At 45.8% G+C, this 17,500-nt stretch overlaps 3 protein-coding genes across 4 annotated transcripts in view; all 3 read right to left on the minus strand.

Moving 5' to 3' along the window:
- Positions 1 to 10,078, minus strand: part of bub3 (BUB3 mitotic checkpoint protein) — a gene marked incomplete at its 3' end in the record, with an annotated part of 17,217 nt that extends 7,139 nt beyond the window's left edge. For both annotated transcript variants that reach the window (XM_079850663.1, XM_079850664.1), the window contains exons 1-5: positions 9,983 to 10,078; positions 8,970 to 9,164; positions 4,722 to 4,791; positions 2,243 to 2,394; positions 1,608 to 1,766 (exon numbers count right to left, since the gene is read on the minus strand). In XM_079850663.1, coding sequence (XP_079706789.1) covers positions 1,608 to 1,766; positions 2,243 to 2,394; positions 4,722 to 4,791; positions 8,970 to 9,164; positions 9,983 to 10,018 — 612 coding nt within the window. In that variant the 5' untranslated portion in view covers positions 10,019 to 10,078. The remainder of the gene's footprint in view (positions 1 to 1,607; positions 1,767 to 2,242; positions 2,395 to 4,721; positions 4,792 to 8,969; positions 9,165 to 9,982) is intronic.
- A 3,565-nt stretch (positions 10,079 to 13,643) lies between these two features.
- Positions 13,644 to 15,476, minus strand: hmx3b (H6 family homeobox 3b). The gene is made up of 2 exons (XM_079851498.1): positions 15,199 to 15,476; positions 13,644 to 14,594 (listed from the first exon to the last, which is right to left on the minus strand). The coding sequence occupies exons 1-2, from the start codon at positions 15,347 to 15,349 to the stop codon at positions 14,122 to 14,124; spliced, it is 624 nt and encodes a 207-aa protein (XP_079707624.1). The 5' UTR covers positions 15,350 to 15,476; the 3' UTR covers positions 13,644 to 14,121.
- A 676-nt stretch (positions 15,477 to 16,152) lies between these two features.
- The window catches only part of acadsb (acyl-CoA dehydrogenase short/branched chain), a 27,679-nt gene continuing 26,331 nt past the window's right edge, over positions 16,153 to 17,500 (minus strand). The window contains exons 10-11 of the mRNA XM_079850871.1: positions 16,666 to 16,765; positions 16,153 to 16,596 (exon numbers count right to left, since the gene is read on the minus strand). Coding sequence (XP_079706997.1) covers positions 16,520 to 16,596; positions 16,666 to 16,765 — 177 coding nt within the window. The 3' untranslated portion in view covers positions 16,153 to 16,519. The remainder of the gene's footprint in view (positions 16,597 to 16,665; positions 16,766 to 17,500) is intronic.

The following is a 17,500-nucleotide window of genomic DNA, read 5'->3' on the forward strand; positions in this document are numbered from 1 at the left end:
GTACCCCTAAACACAGCAAGAGCGCTAACCGTACCCCTTAACACGGTCGAGAGCGCTAACCGTACCCCTAAACGGTCGAGAGAGCTAACCGTACCCCTAAACACGGTCGAGAGCGCTAACCGTACCCCTAAACACGGGTGAGAGCGCTAACCGTACCCCTAAACACGGTCGAGAGCGCTAACCGCACCCCTAAACACGGCGAGAGCGCTAACCGTACCCCTAAACACGGGTGAGAGCGCTAACCGTACCCCTAAACACGGGTGAGAGCGCTAACCGTACCCCTAAACACAGCAAGAGTGTTAACCGTACCCCTAAACACAGCAAGAGTGTTAACCGTACCCCTAAACACGGTCGAGAGCGCTAACCGTACCCCTAAACACGGTCGAGAGCGCTAACCGTACCCCTAAACACAGCAAGAGTGTTAACCGTACCCCTAAACACAGCAAGAGCGCTAACCGTACCCCTTAACACGGTCGAGAGCGCTAACCGTACCCCTAAACACGGTCGAGAGAGCTAACCGTACCCCTAAACACGGTCGAGAGCGCTAACCGTACCCCTAAACACGGGTGAGAGCGCTAACCGTACCCCTAAACACGGTCGAGAGCGCTAACCGCACCCCTAAACACGGCGAGAGCGCTAACCGTACCCCTAAACACGGGTGAGAGCGCTAACCGTACCCCTAAACACGGGTGAGAGCGCTAACCGTACCCCTAAACACAGCAAGAGTGTTAACCGTACCCCTAAACACAGCAAGAGTGTTAACCGTACCCCTAAACACGGGTGAGAGCGCTAACCGTACCCCTAAACACGGTCGAGAGCGCTAACCGTACCCCTAAACACGGCGAGAGCGCTAACCGTACCCCTAAACACGGGTGAGAGCGCTAACCGTACCCCTAAACACGGGTGAGAGCGCTAACCGTACCCCTAAACACGGCGAGAGCGCTAACCGTACCCCTAAACACGGGTGAGAGCGCTAACCGTACCCCTAAACACGGCGAGAGCGCTAACCAAACCCCTAAACACGGCGAGAGCGCTAACCGCTGCCTTGATGAGATTTCTCACTACACTGAAAAATAACTCTGTAATTTTTTGTGAAATAATTTAAGCAATTACTAAGAAACGGCATGTAACATTTAATTAAATGTGAAAAAAATAACATTGAATTAAAAGTAGAAAAACTGAAATAGTATTTTCTTGTAAAATATATTCCAATAATCATTGTTAAATTTACAACATTGAAAAATCTTTTTTTTGACAGTGTATTTCCGTGCATTAAGAATCATTTTTAATTGCACACAGTTAAATACATAAATTTGCATACTTATTCATTCTTATACATGGTATGGACTTTTTTAGGATTATAATTAATATGTATTCTGTGCACATTGTGTTATTTATTTAATGTATGATGCTTTTATTTATACGGTTTACGTGACTCAACGTGGCCTCGTTAATTACCCTAGGGGACAAATAAAGTGTTTTGAACTGAAGTATAAAATCTGATGAGAATTGAATCAAACTGTTAGAGGTGACACATTTAGAGTCGGCTGGTGATAGCTGGATATAAGCGTATGGTTCTGGTTCTGGTTCTGGTTCTGGTTCTTCACCTGTTTGTTGGGGAAGGCTCGTATGCAGCGCGTCTGGTACTTCAGGCTGGACTCGCGTCTCTGCTGCACGTATCCCATGTTCCTCAGATCCCACACGAGCACACGCCTCCCCGCAGTGCCCACGATCAGCCGGTCCCCCGCCACCGAGAGCGTGTAGACCTGAGGACACACACACACACACACACACACACACACGTGTCAGTAGGGCTGTCAAACGATTAATCGCATCCAAAATAAAAGTTTGTTTTTACATAATATATGTGTGTGTATGGAGTATAATTATTTTCTATATATAAATACACACACATGCATATATATTTTAAAAAAATGTGTTATTTATATATAAAATATTTATATATAATATAAATTATATATAATATAAATATATATACACAGTATATACATGCAAATATTTCTTAAATATATACATGCATGTGTGTGTATTTATATATAGAAAATAATTATACACCGTACACACACATATATTATGTAAAAACAAACTTTTATTTTGGATGCGATTAATCGTTTAACAGCCCTACGTGTCAGACGCTAGCACTCACGCACACATGCACGCGCACATACACACACACACACACACACACACACACACACACGCACACACACGCACGCACTACCTTCTCCGGCTGCGTGAAGGTGCCGGCGTTGCAGGGTGTTCGGGGGTCCCAGAGTCGCACGGACATATCCCAGCTCCCCGTGACCATGACGTTCACCTCGGGACAGTATTCCACACAGCGGATCGGAGCGTCGTGAGTCCCCACGATCGTGTCTGCGGAGCGTCACACAAGGCATCAGGATCTGATCTTTACTTCTGTATATGCGCTCCTGAGTGTGTGTCGTGTTCATGTGTCATGTGTTCATGTGTTATGAGCGTGTCGTGTTCATGTGTCATGTGTTCATGTGTCATGTGTTCATGTGTCATGTGTTCATGTGTTATGAGCGTGTCACGTGTTATGAGTGTGTCGTGTTATGAGCGTCATGTGTTCATGTGTTATGAGCGTGTCATGTGTTCATGTGTTATGAGTGTGTCGTGTTATGAGCGTCATGTGTTCATGTGTTATGAGCGTGTCATGTGTTCATGTGTTATGAGCGTGTCGTGTGTTCATGTGTTATGAGCGTGTCATGTGTTCATGTGTTATGAGCGTCATGTGTTCATGTGTTATGAGCGTGTCGTGTTCATGTGTCATGTGTTCATGTGTTATGTGTTCATGTGTTATGAGCGTGTCACGTGTTATGAGTGTGTCGTGTTATGAGCGTCATGTGTTCATGTGTTATGAGTGTGTCGTGTTCATGCGTCATGTGTTCATGTGTTATGAGCAGGGCCTGAAGTTAACTTTTTTGACCACCCGCCACCGTGACTTTTTACCAGCCAGTTTTTTTTTTTTTTGGCCTCATAAAAGGTGAAAAAAAGGAATTGCACAAACATTTGTTCTTTAACTTGTAAGGATACACATTTAAGTGCTGTCAAGTTATTAACGAGATCCATACAAGTAATAATAACTCTTAGAATACAGATATAACTTAGACCTAGTGCAGCTCGTATGTAATCAAATCACACGCGGCTGTGTTGATGGCTGGGCAGCTGTTAGTTACAGCGTTCAGGAACCGTTAAGCAGAACTCAATTAATATTGTTATTACTGGTAAAGTTACCGGATAGGCTACCGGACATTTTCTCACCGGTTCCCAACTCCCAACATCTGTGCAACTCAGCGTTGCATTATCATCTCATCTCACCAACAGTTTAATACTTAACTCACACATTCAAGCGTAGTCAGAGAAGGGCCTCATCTTTCTCTCCGATCACATATACGTTTCGAAACACTCAAACTGCGCTGCTTTCACAGATGCTTTCTTTACTCCAGTAATGTGCCGCCACATTTTTAGCTAAAATCCAACGAAATGGCTGACTTTGTTTAAATGTCAAAGAACAACAGTTGCAAAAAAAAAAAAAAACCTTTGCAAAGACCCGTCCCCTATAGTTACTGTTGCTATGTCCGACAAGCTAAACCGCGCTCACGCCAAACCATGATCTCACGCAATGAAAAACACATCGTGCAGCAGAGACACTGACAACACGCTGACAGACAAGACAGTCCTGGTTACTTTTGATATTAAACAAAGTCTCAACATTAAAATTTGGTCATTTTTAAAGAAATTTAGACCATACCGTTTTGTGACTCTGTGGCCTAATGTGTCTTGACAGATCGCTGAGGTGCCTCAGTTAAAGCTGCTCGTGAACCGATCATCTCTTCCCTCTAGTTAATTTATAGCATCAAATAAACATGAATGAACATAAGAAGGAATGTAGTTTTAACTGCGGAAAGATGTCAGTAGGCCTACTCAGTACACTCCGTTTTTTCAAGTTCAAATCCTCCAACGTTGAACTCTCCTGACTGCTTTGTCGGACAAAAAAAGGCGGATTCGGCGGATTATGATTGGCCAGATCGCCTGTCAATCAAACTCCCCGCGAAGGGGCTCAGTGGCTACCTGCCAATTGCAGAATTCACCCGCATTTGGCGTGTGGTCGGGTGTTAATTTCAGGCCCTGGTTATGAGCGTCATGAGTTCATGTGTTCATGTGTCATGTGTTCATGTGTTCATGTGTCATGTGTTCATGTGTCATGTGTTCATGTGTCATGTGTTCATGTGTCATGTGTTCATGTGTCATGTGTTCATGTGTCATGTGTTCATGTGTTCATGTGTCATGTGTCATGTGTTCATGTGTCATGTGTCATGTGTTCATGTGTCATGTGTTCATGTGTCATGTGTTCATGTGTTCATGTGTCATGTGTTCATGTGTCATGTGTTCATGTGTCATGTGTTCATGTGTTATGAGCGTGTCACGTGTTATGAGTGTGTCGTGTTCATGTGTTATGAGCGTGTCATGTGTTATGAGCGCCATGTGTTCATGTGTTATGAGCGTGTCATGTGTTCGGGAGCGAGTGTCATGTGTTCATGTGTCATGTGTCATGTGTCATGTGTTATGAGCGTGTCATGTGTTCGGGAGCGAGTGTCATGTGTTCTAATCCCCCATCTACCCTGTTCTCGGTCATAAATACTCCAGATGAGGATTTTCAGCACAAGTGTTGAACTCACCCTGATCCGTGTTGAGATCGTGAGTCTTCAGCTGGTTGTCCAGCCCACCGCTCCACGCGTGTGTCGGATCCTGAAACAGCAGCAGACAGAGAGTTACAGCGCAGACAGAGTTACAGCGCAGACAGAGTTACAGCGCAGACAGAGTTACAGCGCAGACAGAGAGTTACAGCGCAGACAGAGTTACAGCGCAGACAGAGAGTTACAGCGCAGACGAGCGCAGACAGAGTTACAGCGCAGACAGAGAGTTACAGCGCAGACAGAGAGTTACAGCGCAGACAGAGTTACAGCGCAGACAGAGTTACAGCGCAGACAGAGTTACAGCGCAGACAGAGAGTTACAGCGCAGACAGAGTTACAGCGCAGACAGAGTTACAGCGCAGACAGAGAGTTACAGCGCAGACGAGCGCAGACAGAGTTACAGCGCAGACAGAGAGTTACAGCGCAGACGAGCGCAGACAGAGAGTTACAGCGCAGACAGAGAGTTACAGCGCAGACAGAGAGTTACAGCGCAGACAGAGAGTTACAGCGCAGACAGAGAGTTACAGCGCAGACAGAGAGTTACAGCACAGACAGAGAGTTACAGCGCAGACAGAGTTACAGCGCAGACAGAGAGTTACAGCGCAGACAGTGTTACAGCGCAGACAGAGAGTTACAGCGCAGACAGAGTTACAGCGCAGACAGAGTTACAGCGCAGACAGAGTTACAGCACAGACAGAGTTACAGCGCAGACAGAGTTACAGCGCAGACAGAGTTACAGCGCAGACAGAGTTACAGCGCAGACAGAGTTACAGCGCAGACAGAGTTACAGCGCAGACAGAGTTACAGCGCAGACAGAGAGTTACAGCGCAGACAGAGAGTTACAGAGTTACAGCGCAGACAGAGAGTTACAGCGCAGACAGAGTTACAGCGCAGACAGAGAGTTACAGCGCAGACAGAGTTACAGCACAGACAGAGAGTTACAGCGCAGACAGAGTTACAGCGCAGACAGAGACAGAGTTACAGCACAGACAGAGAGTTACAGCGCAGACGAGCGCAGACAGAGTTACAGCGCAGACAGAGAGTTACAGCGCAGACGAGCGCAGACAGAGAGTTACAGCGCAGACAGAGAGTTACAGCGCAGACAGAGAGTTACAGCGCAGACGAGCGCAGACAGAGAGTTACAGCGCAGACAGAGAGTTACAGAGTTACAGCGCAGACAGAGAGTTACAGCGCAGACAGTGTTACAGCGCAGACAGAGAGTTACAGCGCAGACAGAGTTACAGCGCAGACAGAGAGTTACAGAGCAGACAGAGTTACAGCGCAGACAGAGTTACAGCGCAGACAGAGAGTTACAGCGCAGACGAGCGCAGACAGAGTTACAGCGCAGACAGAGAGTTACAGCGCAGACAGAGAGTTACAGCGCAGACAGAGAGTTACAGCGCAGACAGAGAGTTACAGCGCAGACAGAGAGTTACAGCACAGACAGAGAGTTACAGCGCAGACGAGCGCAGACAGAGTTACAGCGCAGACAGAGAGTTACAGCGCAGACGAGCGCAGACAGAGAGTTACAGCGCAGACAGAGAGTTACAGAGTTACAGCGCAGACAGAGAGTTACAGCGCAGACAGTGTTACAGCGCAGACAGAGAGTTACAGCGCAGACAGAGTTACAGCGCAGACAGAGAGTTACAGAGCAGACAGAGTTACAGCGCAGACAGAGTTACAGCGCAGACAGTGTTACAGCGCAGACAGAGAGTTACAGCGCAGACAGAGAGTTACAGCGCAGACAGAGTTACAGCGCAGACAGAGAGTTACAGCGCAGACAGAGAGTTACAGCGCAGACAGAGTTACAGCGCAGACAGAGAGTTACAGCGCAGACAGAGTTACAGCGCAGACAGAGAGTTACAGAGTTACAGCGCAGACAGAGTTACAGCGCAGACAGAGAGTTACAGCGCAGACAGAGTTACAGCGCAGACAGAGAGTTACAGCGCAGACAGAGAGTTACAGAGTTACAGCGCAGACAGAGAGTTACAGCGCAGACAGAGAGTTACAGCGCAGACAGAGTTACAGCGCAGACAGAGAGTTACAGCGCAGACAGAGTTACAGCGCAGACAGAGACAGAGTTACAGCACAGACAGAGTTACAGCGCAGACAGAGTTACAGCGCAGACAGAGTTACAGCACAGACAGAGTTACAGCGCAGACAGAGAGTTACAGCACAGACAGAGTTACAGCGCAGACAGAGAGTTACAGCGCAGACAGAGTTACAGCGCAGACAGAGACAGAGTTACAGCACAGACAGAGTTACAGCGCAGACAGAGTTACAGCACAGACAGAGTTACAGCGCAGACAGAGTTACAGCGCAGACAGAGAGTTACAGCACAGACAGAGTTACAGCGCAGACAGAGACAGAGTTACAGCACAGACAGAGTTACAGCACAGACAGAGTTACAGCGCAGACAGAGAGTTACAGCGCAGACAGAGAGTTACAGAGTTACAGCGCAGACAGAGTTACAGCGCAGACAGAGTTACAGCGCAGACAGAGAGTTACAGCGCAGACAGAGAGTTACAGCGCAGACAGAGAGTTACAGCGCAGACAGTGTTACAGCGCAGACAGAGAGTTACAGCGCAGACAGAGTTACAGCGCAGACAGAGTTACAGCACAGACAGAGAGTTACAGCGCAGACAGAGTTACAGCGCAGACAGAGAGTTACAGCGCAGACAGAGTTACAGCGCAGACAGAGAGTTACAGCGCAGACAGAGAGTTACAGCGCAGACAGAGAGTTACAGAGTTACAGCGCAGACAGAGAGTTACAGCGCAGACAGAGAGTTACAGCGCAGACAGAGTTACAGCGCAGACAGAGAGTTACAGCGCAGACAGAGAGTTACAGCGCAGACAGAGAGTTACAGCGCAGACAGAGAGTTACAGCGCAGACAGAGACAGAGTTACAGCACAGACAGAGTTACAGCGCAGACAGAGAGTTACAGCGCAGACAGAGAGTTACAGCGCAGACAGAGAGTTACAGCGCAGACAGAGAGTTACAGCGCAGACAGAGAGTTACAGCGCAGACAGAGTTACAGCACAGACAGAGTTACAGCGCAGACAGAGAGTTACAGCGCAGACAGAGAGTTACAGCACAGACAGAGTTACAGCGCAGACAGAGAGTTACAGCACAGACAGAGAGTTACAGCGCAGACAGAGAGTTACAGCACAGACAGAGAGTTACAGCGCAGACAGAGTTACAGCGCAGACAGAGTTACAGCGCAGACAGAGTTACAGCGCAGACAGAGTTACAGCGCAGACAGAGTTACAGCGCAGACAGAGAGTTACAGCACAGACAGAGTTACAGCACAGACAGAGAGTTACAGCGCAGACAGAGTTACAGCGCAGACAGAGTTACAGCGCAGACAGAGTTACAGCGCAGACAGAGAGTTACAGCACAGACAGAGAGTTACAGCGCAGACAGAGTTACAGCGCAGACAGAGAGTTACAGCACAGACAGAGTTACAGCGCAGACAGAGAGTTACAGCACAGACAGAGAGTTACAGCACAGACAGAGTTACAGCGCAGACAGAGAGTTACAGCACAGACAGAGTTACAGCGCAGACAGAGAGTTACAGCGCAGACAGAGTTACAGCGCAGACAGAGAGTTACAGCGCAGACAGAGTTACAGCACAGACAGAGAGTTACAGCACAGACAGAGTTACAGCGCAGACAGAGAGTTACAGCACAGACAGAGTTACAGCGCAGACAGAGAGTTACAGCGCAGACAGAGTTACAGCGCAGACAGAGAGTTACAGCACAGACAGAGAGTTACAGCGCAGACAGAGTTACAGCGCAGACAGAGAGTTACAGCACAGACAGAGAGTTACAGCACAGACAGAGTTACAGCGCAGACAGAGAGTTACAGCACAGACAGAGTTACAGCGCAGACAGAGAGTTACAGCGCAGACAGAGTTACAGCGCAGACAGAGTTACAGCGCAGACAGAGAGTTACAGCGCAGACGAGCGCAGACAGAGTTACAGCGCAGACAGAGTTACAGCGCAGACGAGCGCAGACAGAGTTACAGCGCAGACAGAGTTACAGCGCAGACAGAGTTACAGCGCAGACAGAGTTACAGCGCAGACAGAGAGTTACAGCGCAGACAGAGAGTTACAGCGCAGACGAGCGCAGACAGAGAGTTACAGCGCAGACAGAGAGTTACAGCGCAGACGAGCGCAGACAGAGAGTTACAGCGCAGACGAGGGCAAGCGTGATCCTTGTTTCACTCACGTAGAAAGCGCAGTCCAGCACGGGCGCCAGATGCTGGTACTTCATCCTCATGCTGTTGGCGCTGACGTCGTAGAGCCGGACCGAACAGTCCCAGGACGACACCAGCAGGAACTGAGGCGAGGCCGGGCTGAACTTCACAGCGGAGATGCTGTCGTCCGGGCCCTGGGTCAGCTTGAACTCGTTGGCTCCGGTCATCTGAACACATTCATTACTGGAGCATTAGTTACTGCACTGTATTAAAGTCCCCCTGTGGTGAAAATCCAGCTTTAATGTAGTTTATGTGTCTATGTGGTGTTTTTAATACGCTTTAAGACAAAGCATGTGTAAGTTCATAAGTCGACACCATTGCTGAGTATTTCCTCCTTAAAACTGCAGTGAACCAAAGACAGTCTCAAACACACGCTTTGAAATCGCTGGTGTTTCTGACGTCACAAACTAAACTTTAAATATATTAATTTTGGTGATCAAAGATTTGTTTTAAGGGATAAAATGACTGACACAGGGGGACTCGTCGCTAGCACAAGCACTCACACTCATCAGACTAAGAGTTAAGGTCATAAATGATTCCTCGGATCCTCTGTGTGAGCTGTATCTTTACTAGTCATCGATTCACCACTTATAAAACTGCCCAAAAAAACGCAGACAGTAGGAAGCCACCTAGCAACAGCTTAGCAACCACCCAGTTACACCCTAGCAACCACCCAGTAAACCTCCCAGCATTGAGAGCATCCTTGTTTCTGCTCCGATTCTCTTTACACAGGAATAAAACTCAATCTGAAACCGAAAGTAATAATAACTAAACTCAAGTAAATTTAAATTACACTGGAATGTATTTAAACTCTATAATCCGTCAGACTTCGACTGAATGTATTGAGGCACTGCGCAGCTGATAAATGCGGTAACTGCAGAGTTTATTCAGAGCTCAAACTCGAGTAAATCTCTCTGAAACAGAGTCGATGTGTTTATTGTCGGATATGTGTATTAAAATAAGCAGAAGGTTCGTTAAAACTCACCGCGAGGCTCTGATCTGCTGCTATTCTGCCGCTCATCGAAGCTCTACTGTGATTGGATGCGTTCACAACAGCGCTCGCCACTCATTGGTCCGTTTCAAAACTCCCTCTAATGTTCTCTAGTGATGATTGGTTACAAGGAAGAACTCCAGGCATGAACGGGAACACGCCAGAAACACGAGACAACGAAATCCCGCGAGATGTTGCGTATTTCCGCTTGTTGAATCGGAGCTGTATATCAATCATTTTAATTTAATTTCTCTTCATTTCTTTTCTTTCAAGATTTGATCAAGGCCAAATCGATATGTAATAAATTTAAAGTAGCTACAAAATGAGGAATGGTATTATTTGAACGTTATATTCGAACGTTTGAATTATATACGATGATTTTTCAACATTATAGAGAATTGTGATCAAATAAATCAAATAAATGCGTTGCTCTATTCCTTTCATTAAGAAAAAGTTCCTTTTTCATGTTTTTAATGTAATTGGTTATTAGTAGGCTATTATCAGTCACTTTATATTTAACATCCTATTCTGTCATCATCATAACACACAAACATTGATTTTCTGAAGAATTAAAGCACAGATTTATGACTGCAGACACGATTTAAACATGCAAAAGGTTTAGAGAAACAAATAAAGAAACATTCAAATAGGCCTATATCATAAAACAGAAATTTATAGAAACATCAAAATAGAAAATGAAAAAAAAAAAAAAAAAAAAAAAAAAATCAACTCCGGGAAACAAAATGTATTTGTGTGGGAAAATACCTAAAATATTTAAAACACTTAAACTTCACTGTCTGTGTTTCGCTGATGAAAATCAAACCCGCGCTTTTACTGAATGAAAATATTCATAAATTCGCAGTTTGGAAGATGATGATGATGATGATGAAGATGATGACGATTTTTTAGGAAAACACTTCCATACTCTACAGTCCGGACACAATATTGCTAATGTATATTATGAAGGGAATAGACTTTTGTTGGGTCATTATAAGATTTCAATTCATATGCGATTTTTTCTTTTAGCTGAGAATATTTTGAATAATGCACAGTCTAGCCTATTCACGAATTGCCAAATAAATATGAAAATAAATAGGCTAAATATAACACTGAACTAGAAGGATTGATTCAGTGGATTTATTTCACGCGCTGGTGTATTATAATAAAGTATTGTTGTCAAACCTTTCATCAGATCATAATCTGCGAGAATCTTCTTTATCGCATCGATGCTTCCATGAAGAGCCTTTAATCTTTAATCACAAAAGGTTCTTTATAAAGGAAATATGTTCTTTAGGTTATTAAAATATTCATTCACACCGAGAGGAAAATGTAATTTTATGATCTTCTGTTGAATCTTTATTTTGAAGAGAGAACGACTGAAATTAATTATGATATTTGAGCATTTTTTAAGGTTAGAATATATAATTTCCGCGGTGATGATGTCAATGCAAAACCCGCGTCATAAAAACGCTGATGATTGACGTTAAATAATGACGCTGATTCACGACAAAAATAAATGATTTTATAATTACAACAGAAGCGCTTTACTTCATCTAATCACACACACACATTTATTTATGACCATATAAAAACTGGAGGAAATCCTCTAAAATCCCAGAATTCATCATTTCTGACGTTTCAGACAATAAAACACTGACTAGAGCAAAATTTACACCGACAAATACAATTAAAAACAATTTAATTTCAGTAGTCTGGAAGTCCTCTTCTAATGTTACAACAGGAAGAAAAATACACAGGAAAAACACATTCCCAGCATTCCCCGTGTTTCAGTGACTGACATGAGGAAAAAACACAAGATTTATTCACTTTCCTCCATAAACACGTTTTATGGAAAAATCCACTTAGTTCGCTTCATAAATCATAATAATAATAATAATAATAATAATAATAGCCTAATAAATGCAGTTGCACCTGACATTTGCTGAACCAACACTCTTCTGCAGCAAAGCAAGATTTTTTTTTTAGACCTATAGTGTGTGTGTGTGCAGGTGTGTGTGTGTGTGTGTGTGTGTGTGTGTGTGTGTGTGCGTGTGTTTGTGTGCAGGTGTGTGTGTGTGTGTGTGCGTGTGTTTGTGTGCAGGTGTGTGTGTGTGTGTGCGTGTGCGCAGGTGTGTGTGTGTGTGTGTGTGCGCGTGTGCGCAGGTGTGTGTGTGTGTGTGTGTGCGTGTGTTTGTGTGCAGGTGTGTGTGTGTGTGTGTGTGTGCGCAGGTGTGTGTGTGTGTGTGTGTGCGTGTGCGCAGGTGTGTGTGTGTGTGTGCGTGTGCGCAGGTGTGTGTGTGTGTGTGTGTGTGTGCGTGTGCGCAGGTGTGTGTGTGTGTGTGTGTGTGTGTGTGTGTGTGTGTGTGTGTGTGTGTGTGTGTGTGTGTGCAGGTGTCAAGTCAAGCCAAGTCTCCTTCATGTCTACAGCGCTTTACCAGTACAGAGTCTCACAGCAGCTTCACAGTGATGACAGGAGATTACAGTAACAGTGTTCAGGCTTTACAGCAGATCTAGAATAAAGTTATTGTCCAGATAAAGTTAGTTATGATTGATTCACTTCCGTACAGATCATTAGTTATTAACTCAGGGGCCGCTGACACACACCGCTCTCCCAGAAACAGGTTCGAAGGTGTTTTATCCGCTATCTCTGCAAACCTCAAAAACGCAAACCCGCGAAACGCGGACGGCGCGCACATGCGCATCACGTGTTCAGTCCAAAGGTAAGCGCGTTTGAATATATCTGTGCGCAGGCGTGTAGTCCTTCTTTATAAACCAACCCTCAACAAACTATTTGTCTGGCCTTAAAAATGTATTATACAGAATTTTTTATCGCTCCCGCTTAGCCACGCGAACCGGAATTATCCCGACAGCGCTTTATGGAAACAGAGGTAAAGGGAAGGAGGAGGCCTTCACAGGGAGAGACTGGTGACACTTCAGGACTGCGCTGTCATCGCGTCCAGGCGCAGGTCCCTCATCAGATCTGGAGTGTGTGTGTGTGTGTGTGTGTGTGTGTGTGTGTGTGTGTGTGTGTGTGTGTGTGTCCGTGTGTGCGTGTGTGTGTGTCCGTGTGTGCAGGCGAAGGTCCTTCATCAGATCTGGATCCGGCCTGGATCCGGCGGACTGCGGTAAACCTCGGGATAAACAGAGAGACTAATATACGCCATTCTTCTTATGATGTAACGAGTACATCAGGATTTATGGGAAGTGTTCCCGGTTCCGGCTGACCGGATCTATGCAGCCTAACATTGAATTATAGAAGTCTATAATGTGTTATGTGTATGCTAGGTCAAAGAGATGTGTCTTTAATCTGGCTTTGAACTGACAGAGTGTGTCTGCTTCCCGGACAATGGAAGACTGTTCCAGAGTTTTGGTGCTAAATAGGAGAAGGATCTTCCGCCAGCAGTCGATTTTGATATTCTAGGTATTATCAACTGGCCGGAGTTTTGAGATCGCAATAGACGTGAAGGACTATAATGCGTTAAGAGCTCGCTCAAGCACTGCGGAGCTAAACCATTTAGTGCTTTGTAAGTGATCAGCAATATTTTAAAATGTATACAATGTTTAATAGGGAGCCAGTGCAGTGTTGACAGAACCGGGCTAATATGGTCATACTTCCTGGTTCTGGTAAGAACTCGAGCTGCTGCGTTTTGGACCAGCTGTAGTTTGTTTATTAAGCGTGCAGGGCAACCACCCAGTAGAGCATTACAATAATCTAGCCTTGAGGTCATGAACGCATGGACTAATTGTTCCGCATTTGTCAATGAGAGCATATGGCGTATTTTAGATATATTTTTAAGATGGAAAAATGCGGTTTTACAGATACTAGACACGTGACTTTCAAATGAAAGATTGGTATCAAAGAGCATACCCACCCACACACACACACACACCCAGGTTCCTAACCGACGACGAAGACTTAACAGAGCAGATGTGTGTGTATGCGTTCAGGTGTGTGTGCGTTTGTGTGTGTGTGTGCAGGTGTGTATGAGTGTGTGTTCAGGTGTGTATTCAGGTGTGTGTGCGTGTGTGTGTGCAGGTGTGTATGAGTGTGTGTTCAGGTGTGTGTGTCACTCTCCCACAGGTAAGTTAGTTATAGTGTTGGTCACTTGACACAGGTTGAGTCTCTCCGGTCCTCACACGGGTCTGATCAGGGAATGCGGGTAATAGAGCGCGTGCGTGAAGGCTAGCCCCGCGGCCCGGGCGCTCTCCGCGTGCTCATGGTAGAGGATGGGCACGCGCACGATCCTCTGCGCGTGCCCGAGGCTAGCGGCCTCCAGTTCTGCCGCGATCTGGCGCTTCCACTTGTTCCGGCGGTTCTGGAACCAGATCTTGACCTGCGTCTCCGTCAGGCGCAGTCCGGCGGCCAGGCCCGCGCGCTCGCCGCTGCTCAGGTAGCGCTTGCGGTCGAAGGTGGACTCCAGCTGGAACACCTGCGCGCGGGAGAACACGGTGCGCGTCTTCTTCTTCCGGCACAGGCTCTTCTGGGAGTTTCCCTCAGGCTTCTGCTCATCCGGGTCACTTTCCTCCAGGAGACCTTCATCCTCCTCCTCATCCTCTTCATCTCTGGGAGCCGCGTGTGTGTTCAGCGCCGAGTCGCTCCGCACATCTGACACACACACACACACACACACACACACACACACACACACACACACACACACACACACACACATAAAGTAAAATAAAGCACATTACAGGGACTCAATGTCTAAATGTTTTAATAATAACCAGAATAAACTCTTTAGTAATTTAATTACACATTTTGTCTCAGTAACTGATTACATTTATTTTGTAATTAATTGACGCAACTCCGTTACATGTAACACTCCGCAACACTGCGACTGATCACATGATCTGGATTCATTTATATTCTAAAATACTCGCGATCTACAGTTACTCTTCTATTGATTACATTATTCTCACAATGACAGAAAATTATTCAGAATTCATTGATTATATTTGTTTATAATTTAAATATTCCTTAAAAAGTCCACACACACTCACTCACTCACTCTCTCTCTCTCACACACACACACACACACACACACTCACTCACTCTCTCTCTCTCTCTCTCACACACACACACACACTCACTCTCTCTCTCTCTCTCTCTCTCTCTCACACACACACACACACACACACACACACACACACTCTCTCTCTCTCTCTCTCTCTCTCACACACACACACACACACACACACACACACACCTGTGTTCGGGCAGCACCAGGGCCCGATCCTGAAGCTGAGCTCCGGGACTCTGGAGAAGGAGAGACTGTGAGTTCTGGGTTTGTCCGGTTTGTTCAGCAGGTTCTGGATAGAAAACGGAGAATCTTTGACTTCTTGAGTTTTTTCCTCCATCGGTGAAACTGAGTGTCACTGATGATGAAGATGAAGAAGAAGAAGAAAGTTTCTCCAGTCCGCAGCACTGACACACATGCGGAGAAATGACCCGATTCAAGAGCGGGCTGGAAATAAATGATGGAAATCGAGAGAGAGAGAGAGAGAAAGAGAGACAGAGTGAGTGTGGGGAGAGAGAGAGAGAGAGAGAGAGAGTGTGTGTGAGTGTGGGGAGAGAGAGAGAGAGAGAGAGAGAGTGTGTTTGAGTGTGGGGAGAGTGAGAGAGAGAGAGAGAGAGAGAGAGAAGTGCGCGCGCGCGTGTGTGTGTGTGGATCATCTGGATTTCTTCCTAACAAAATTTAAAGCTAAAGCTCAATCTATATTTGTATTATTAGTACTGGAGATGGATGTCAAGTAAAAATATTAAATAATAATAATAATAATATTAAAATATCGATGAAGTTGATGAAATAAGCCGAGAACAGTGTTTTTGTGAGAGCAGAACTCTTCTAATTTCAGGTTTTTAAGTCGATGTTTGAAACCAGAAAAACAAGTTTTCTTGACTGATTCTGGGGAAACTATAGACCCAGAAGCACTATTTTATGAATATAAGACTTATTGCTGTTATTTATAATATTTTATCGCACAAATTGATGTATTGGCTGTTTTCATGGGCACGTGCCTGTTTGAGCGCGTGCACGTCAGAGAGCGATGTGAACGAGCAGCGCCACCCAGCGGCCAGACGGCGCATGCGCAGAAACACTGAGGGATCGAGACCAGTCCTGCACTGCCCCCTGCTGTCCAACACAACACATCAGACCAAACACAGGTGTGTGTTCATGTTTATTCATCTCAGGATCAGTGACACACACACAGACACGACCAATGAACAGCTGTTAATCATCAATAAGGCACCAGCTCGATCAATAACTGTAACAGGCGTACGAGACAGTTTTATCTTAAAGTGATTCATCTCAGAAACTCATATGGAGAAAAATAAATAACTAAAGAAACAAGAAATGATATGTTTTGAAGGATTCAGGTCAGTACAGACACACACAACATAAACTTTGTCTGATTATACATCTGACCAGAAGAGTGTGGATTCATCAACTAAACACCATCAGAATGTTTTAGTACATAAAGATTTTAACTACAGCTTATATGTTATGAATATCCAGATGTTCTGTTTCATCCGTCAAACTCCTTGTCGATGATCTTGGCCATCGTGCTCAGCTGGATGTTGGTGGTTCCCTCATAAATGCTCCCTGCAGGGAAACGGTTCATTATCAGCGTGAAGGAACTCGTTCTGAAGGATCGTCGTCTGGTTCACTCACCTATCTTACAGTCCCTGTAGTATTTCTCGATGGGATAGTCTTTGGTGAATCCCACTCCTCCCATCCACTCGATGCATTTTGAGGTGGTCAGAGCCGCAACCTGCAAACACACACACACACACACACACACACACACACACACACACACACACACACACAGATGTCAGAGTGACACAGACTCAAACACAGACACAGACTCAGACACAGACAGACACAGACTCAGACACAGACTCAGACACAGACTCAGACTCAGACACAGACACAGACGCAGACGCAGACACAGACTCAGACGCAGACACAGACTCAGACACAGACTCAGACGCAGACACAGACTCAGACGCAGACGCAGACACAGACACAGACTCAGACTCAGACACAGACGCAGACTCAGACGCAGACACAGACTCAGACACAGACTCAGACTCAGACACAGACTCAGACTCAGACACAGACACAGACTCAGACGCAGACACAGACACAGACGCAGACTCAGACTCAGACACAGACACAGACAGACACAGACTCAGACTCAGACACAGACACAGACTCAGACGCAGACACAGACTCAGACTCAGACGCAGACACAGACTCAGACACAGACTCAGACGCAGACACAGACTCAGACACAGACGCAGACACAGACACAGACTCAGACTCAGACACAGACGCAGACTCAGACGCAGACACAGACTCAGACTCAGACACAGACGCAGACTCAGACGCAGACACAGACTCAGACACAGACTCAGACTCAGACACAGACACAGACTCAGACACAGACACAGACTCAGACACAGACAGACACAGACTCAGACACAGACTCAGACACAGACAG

This window comes from Squalius cephalus, assembly GCF_949319135.1.
Source record: "Squalius cephalus genome assembly, chromosome: 19".
In the NCBI taxonomy this organism is placed as follows: domain Eukaryota; kingdom Metazoa; phylum Chordata; class Actinopteri; order Cypriniformes; family Leuciscidae; genus Squalius; species Squalius cephalus.

Coding starts and splice junctions, on each gene's coding strand:
- hmx3b (XM_079851498.1), bottom strand. CDS start 15,349: ATGGAGGAAAAAACTCAAGAAGTCAAAGATTCTCCGTTTTCTATCCAG. Junction 14,595..15,198: donor CTGGTGCTGCCCGAACACAG/GTGTGTGTGTGT, acceptor TGTGTGTGTCAG/ATGTGCGGAGCGACTCGGCG.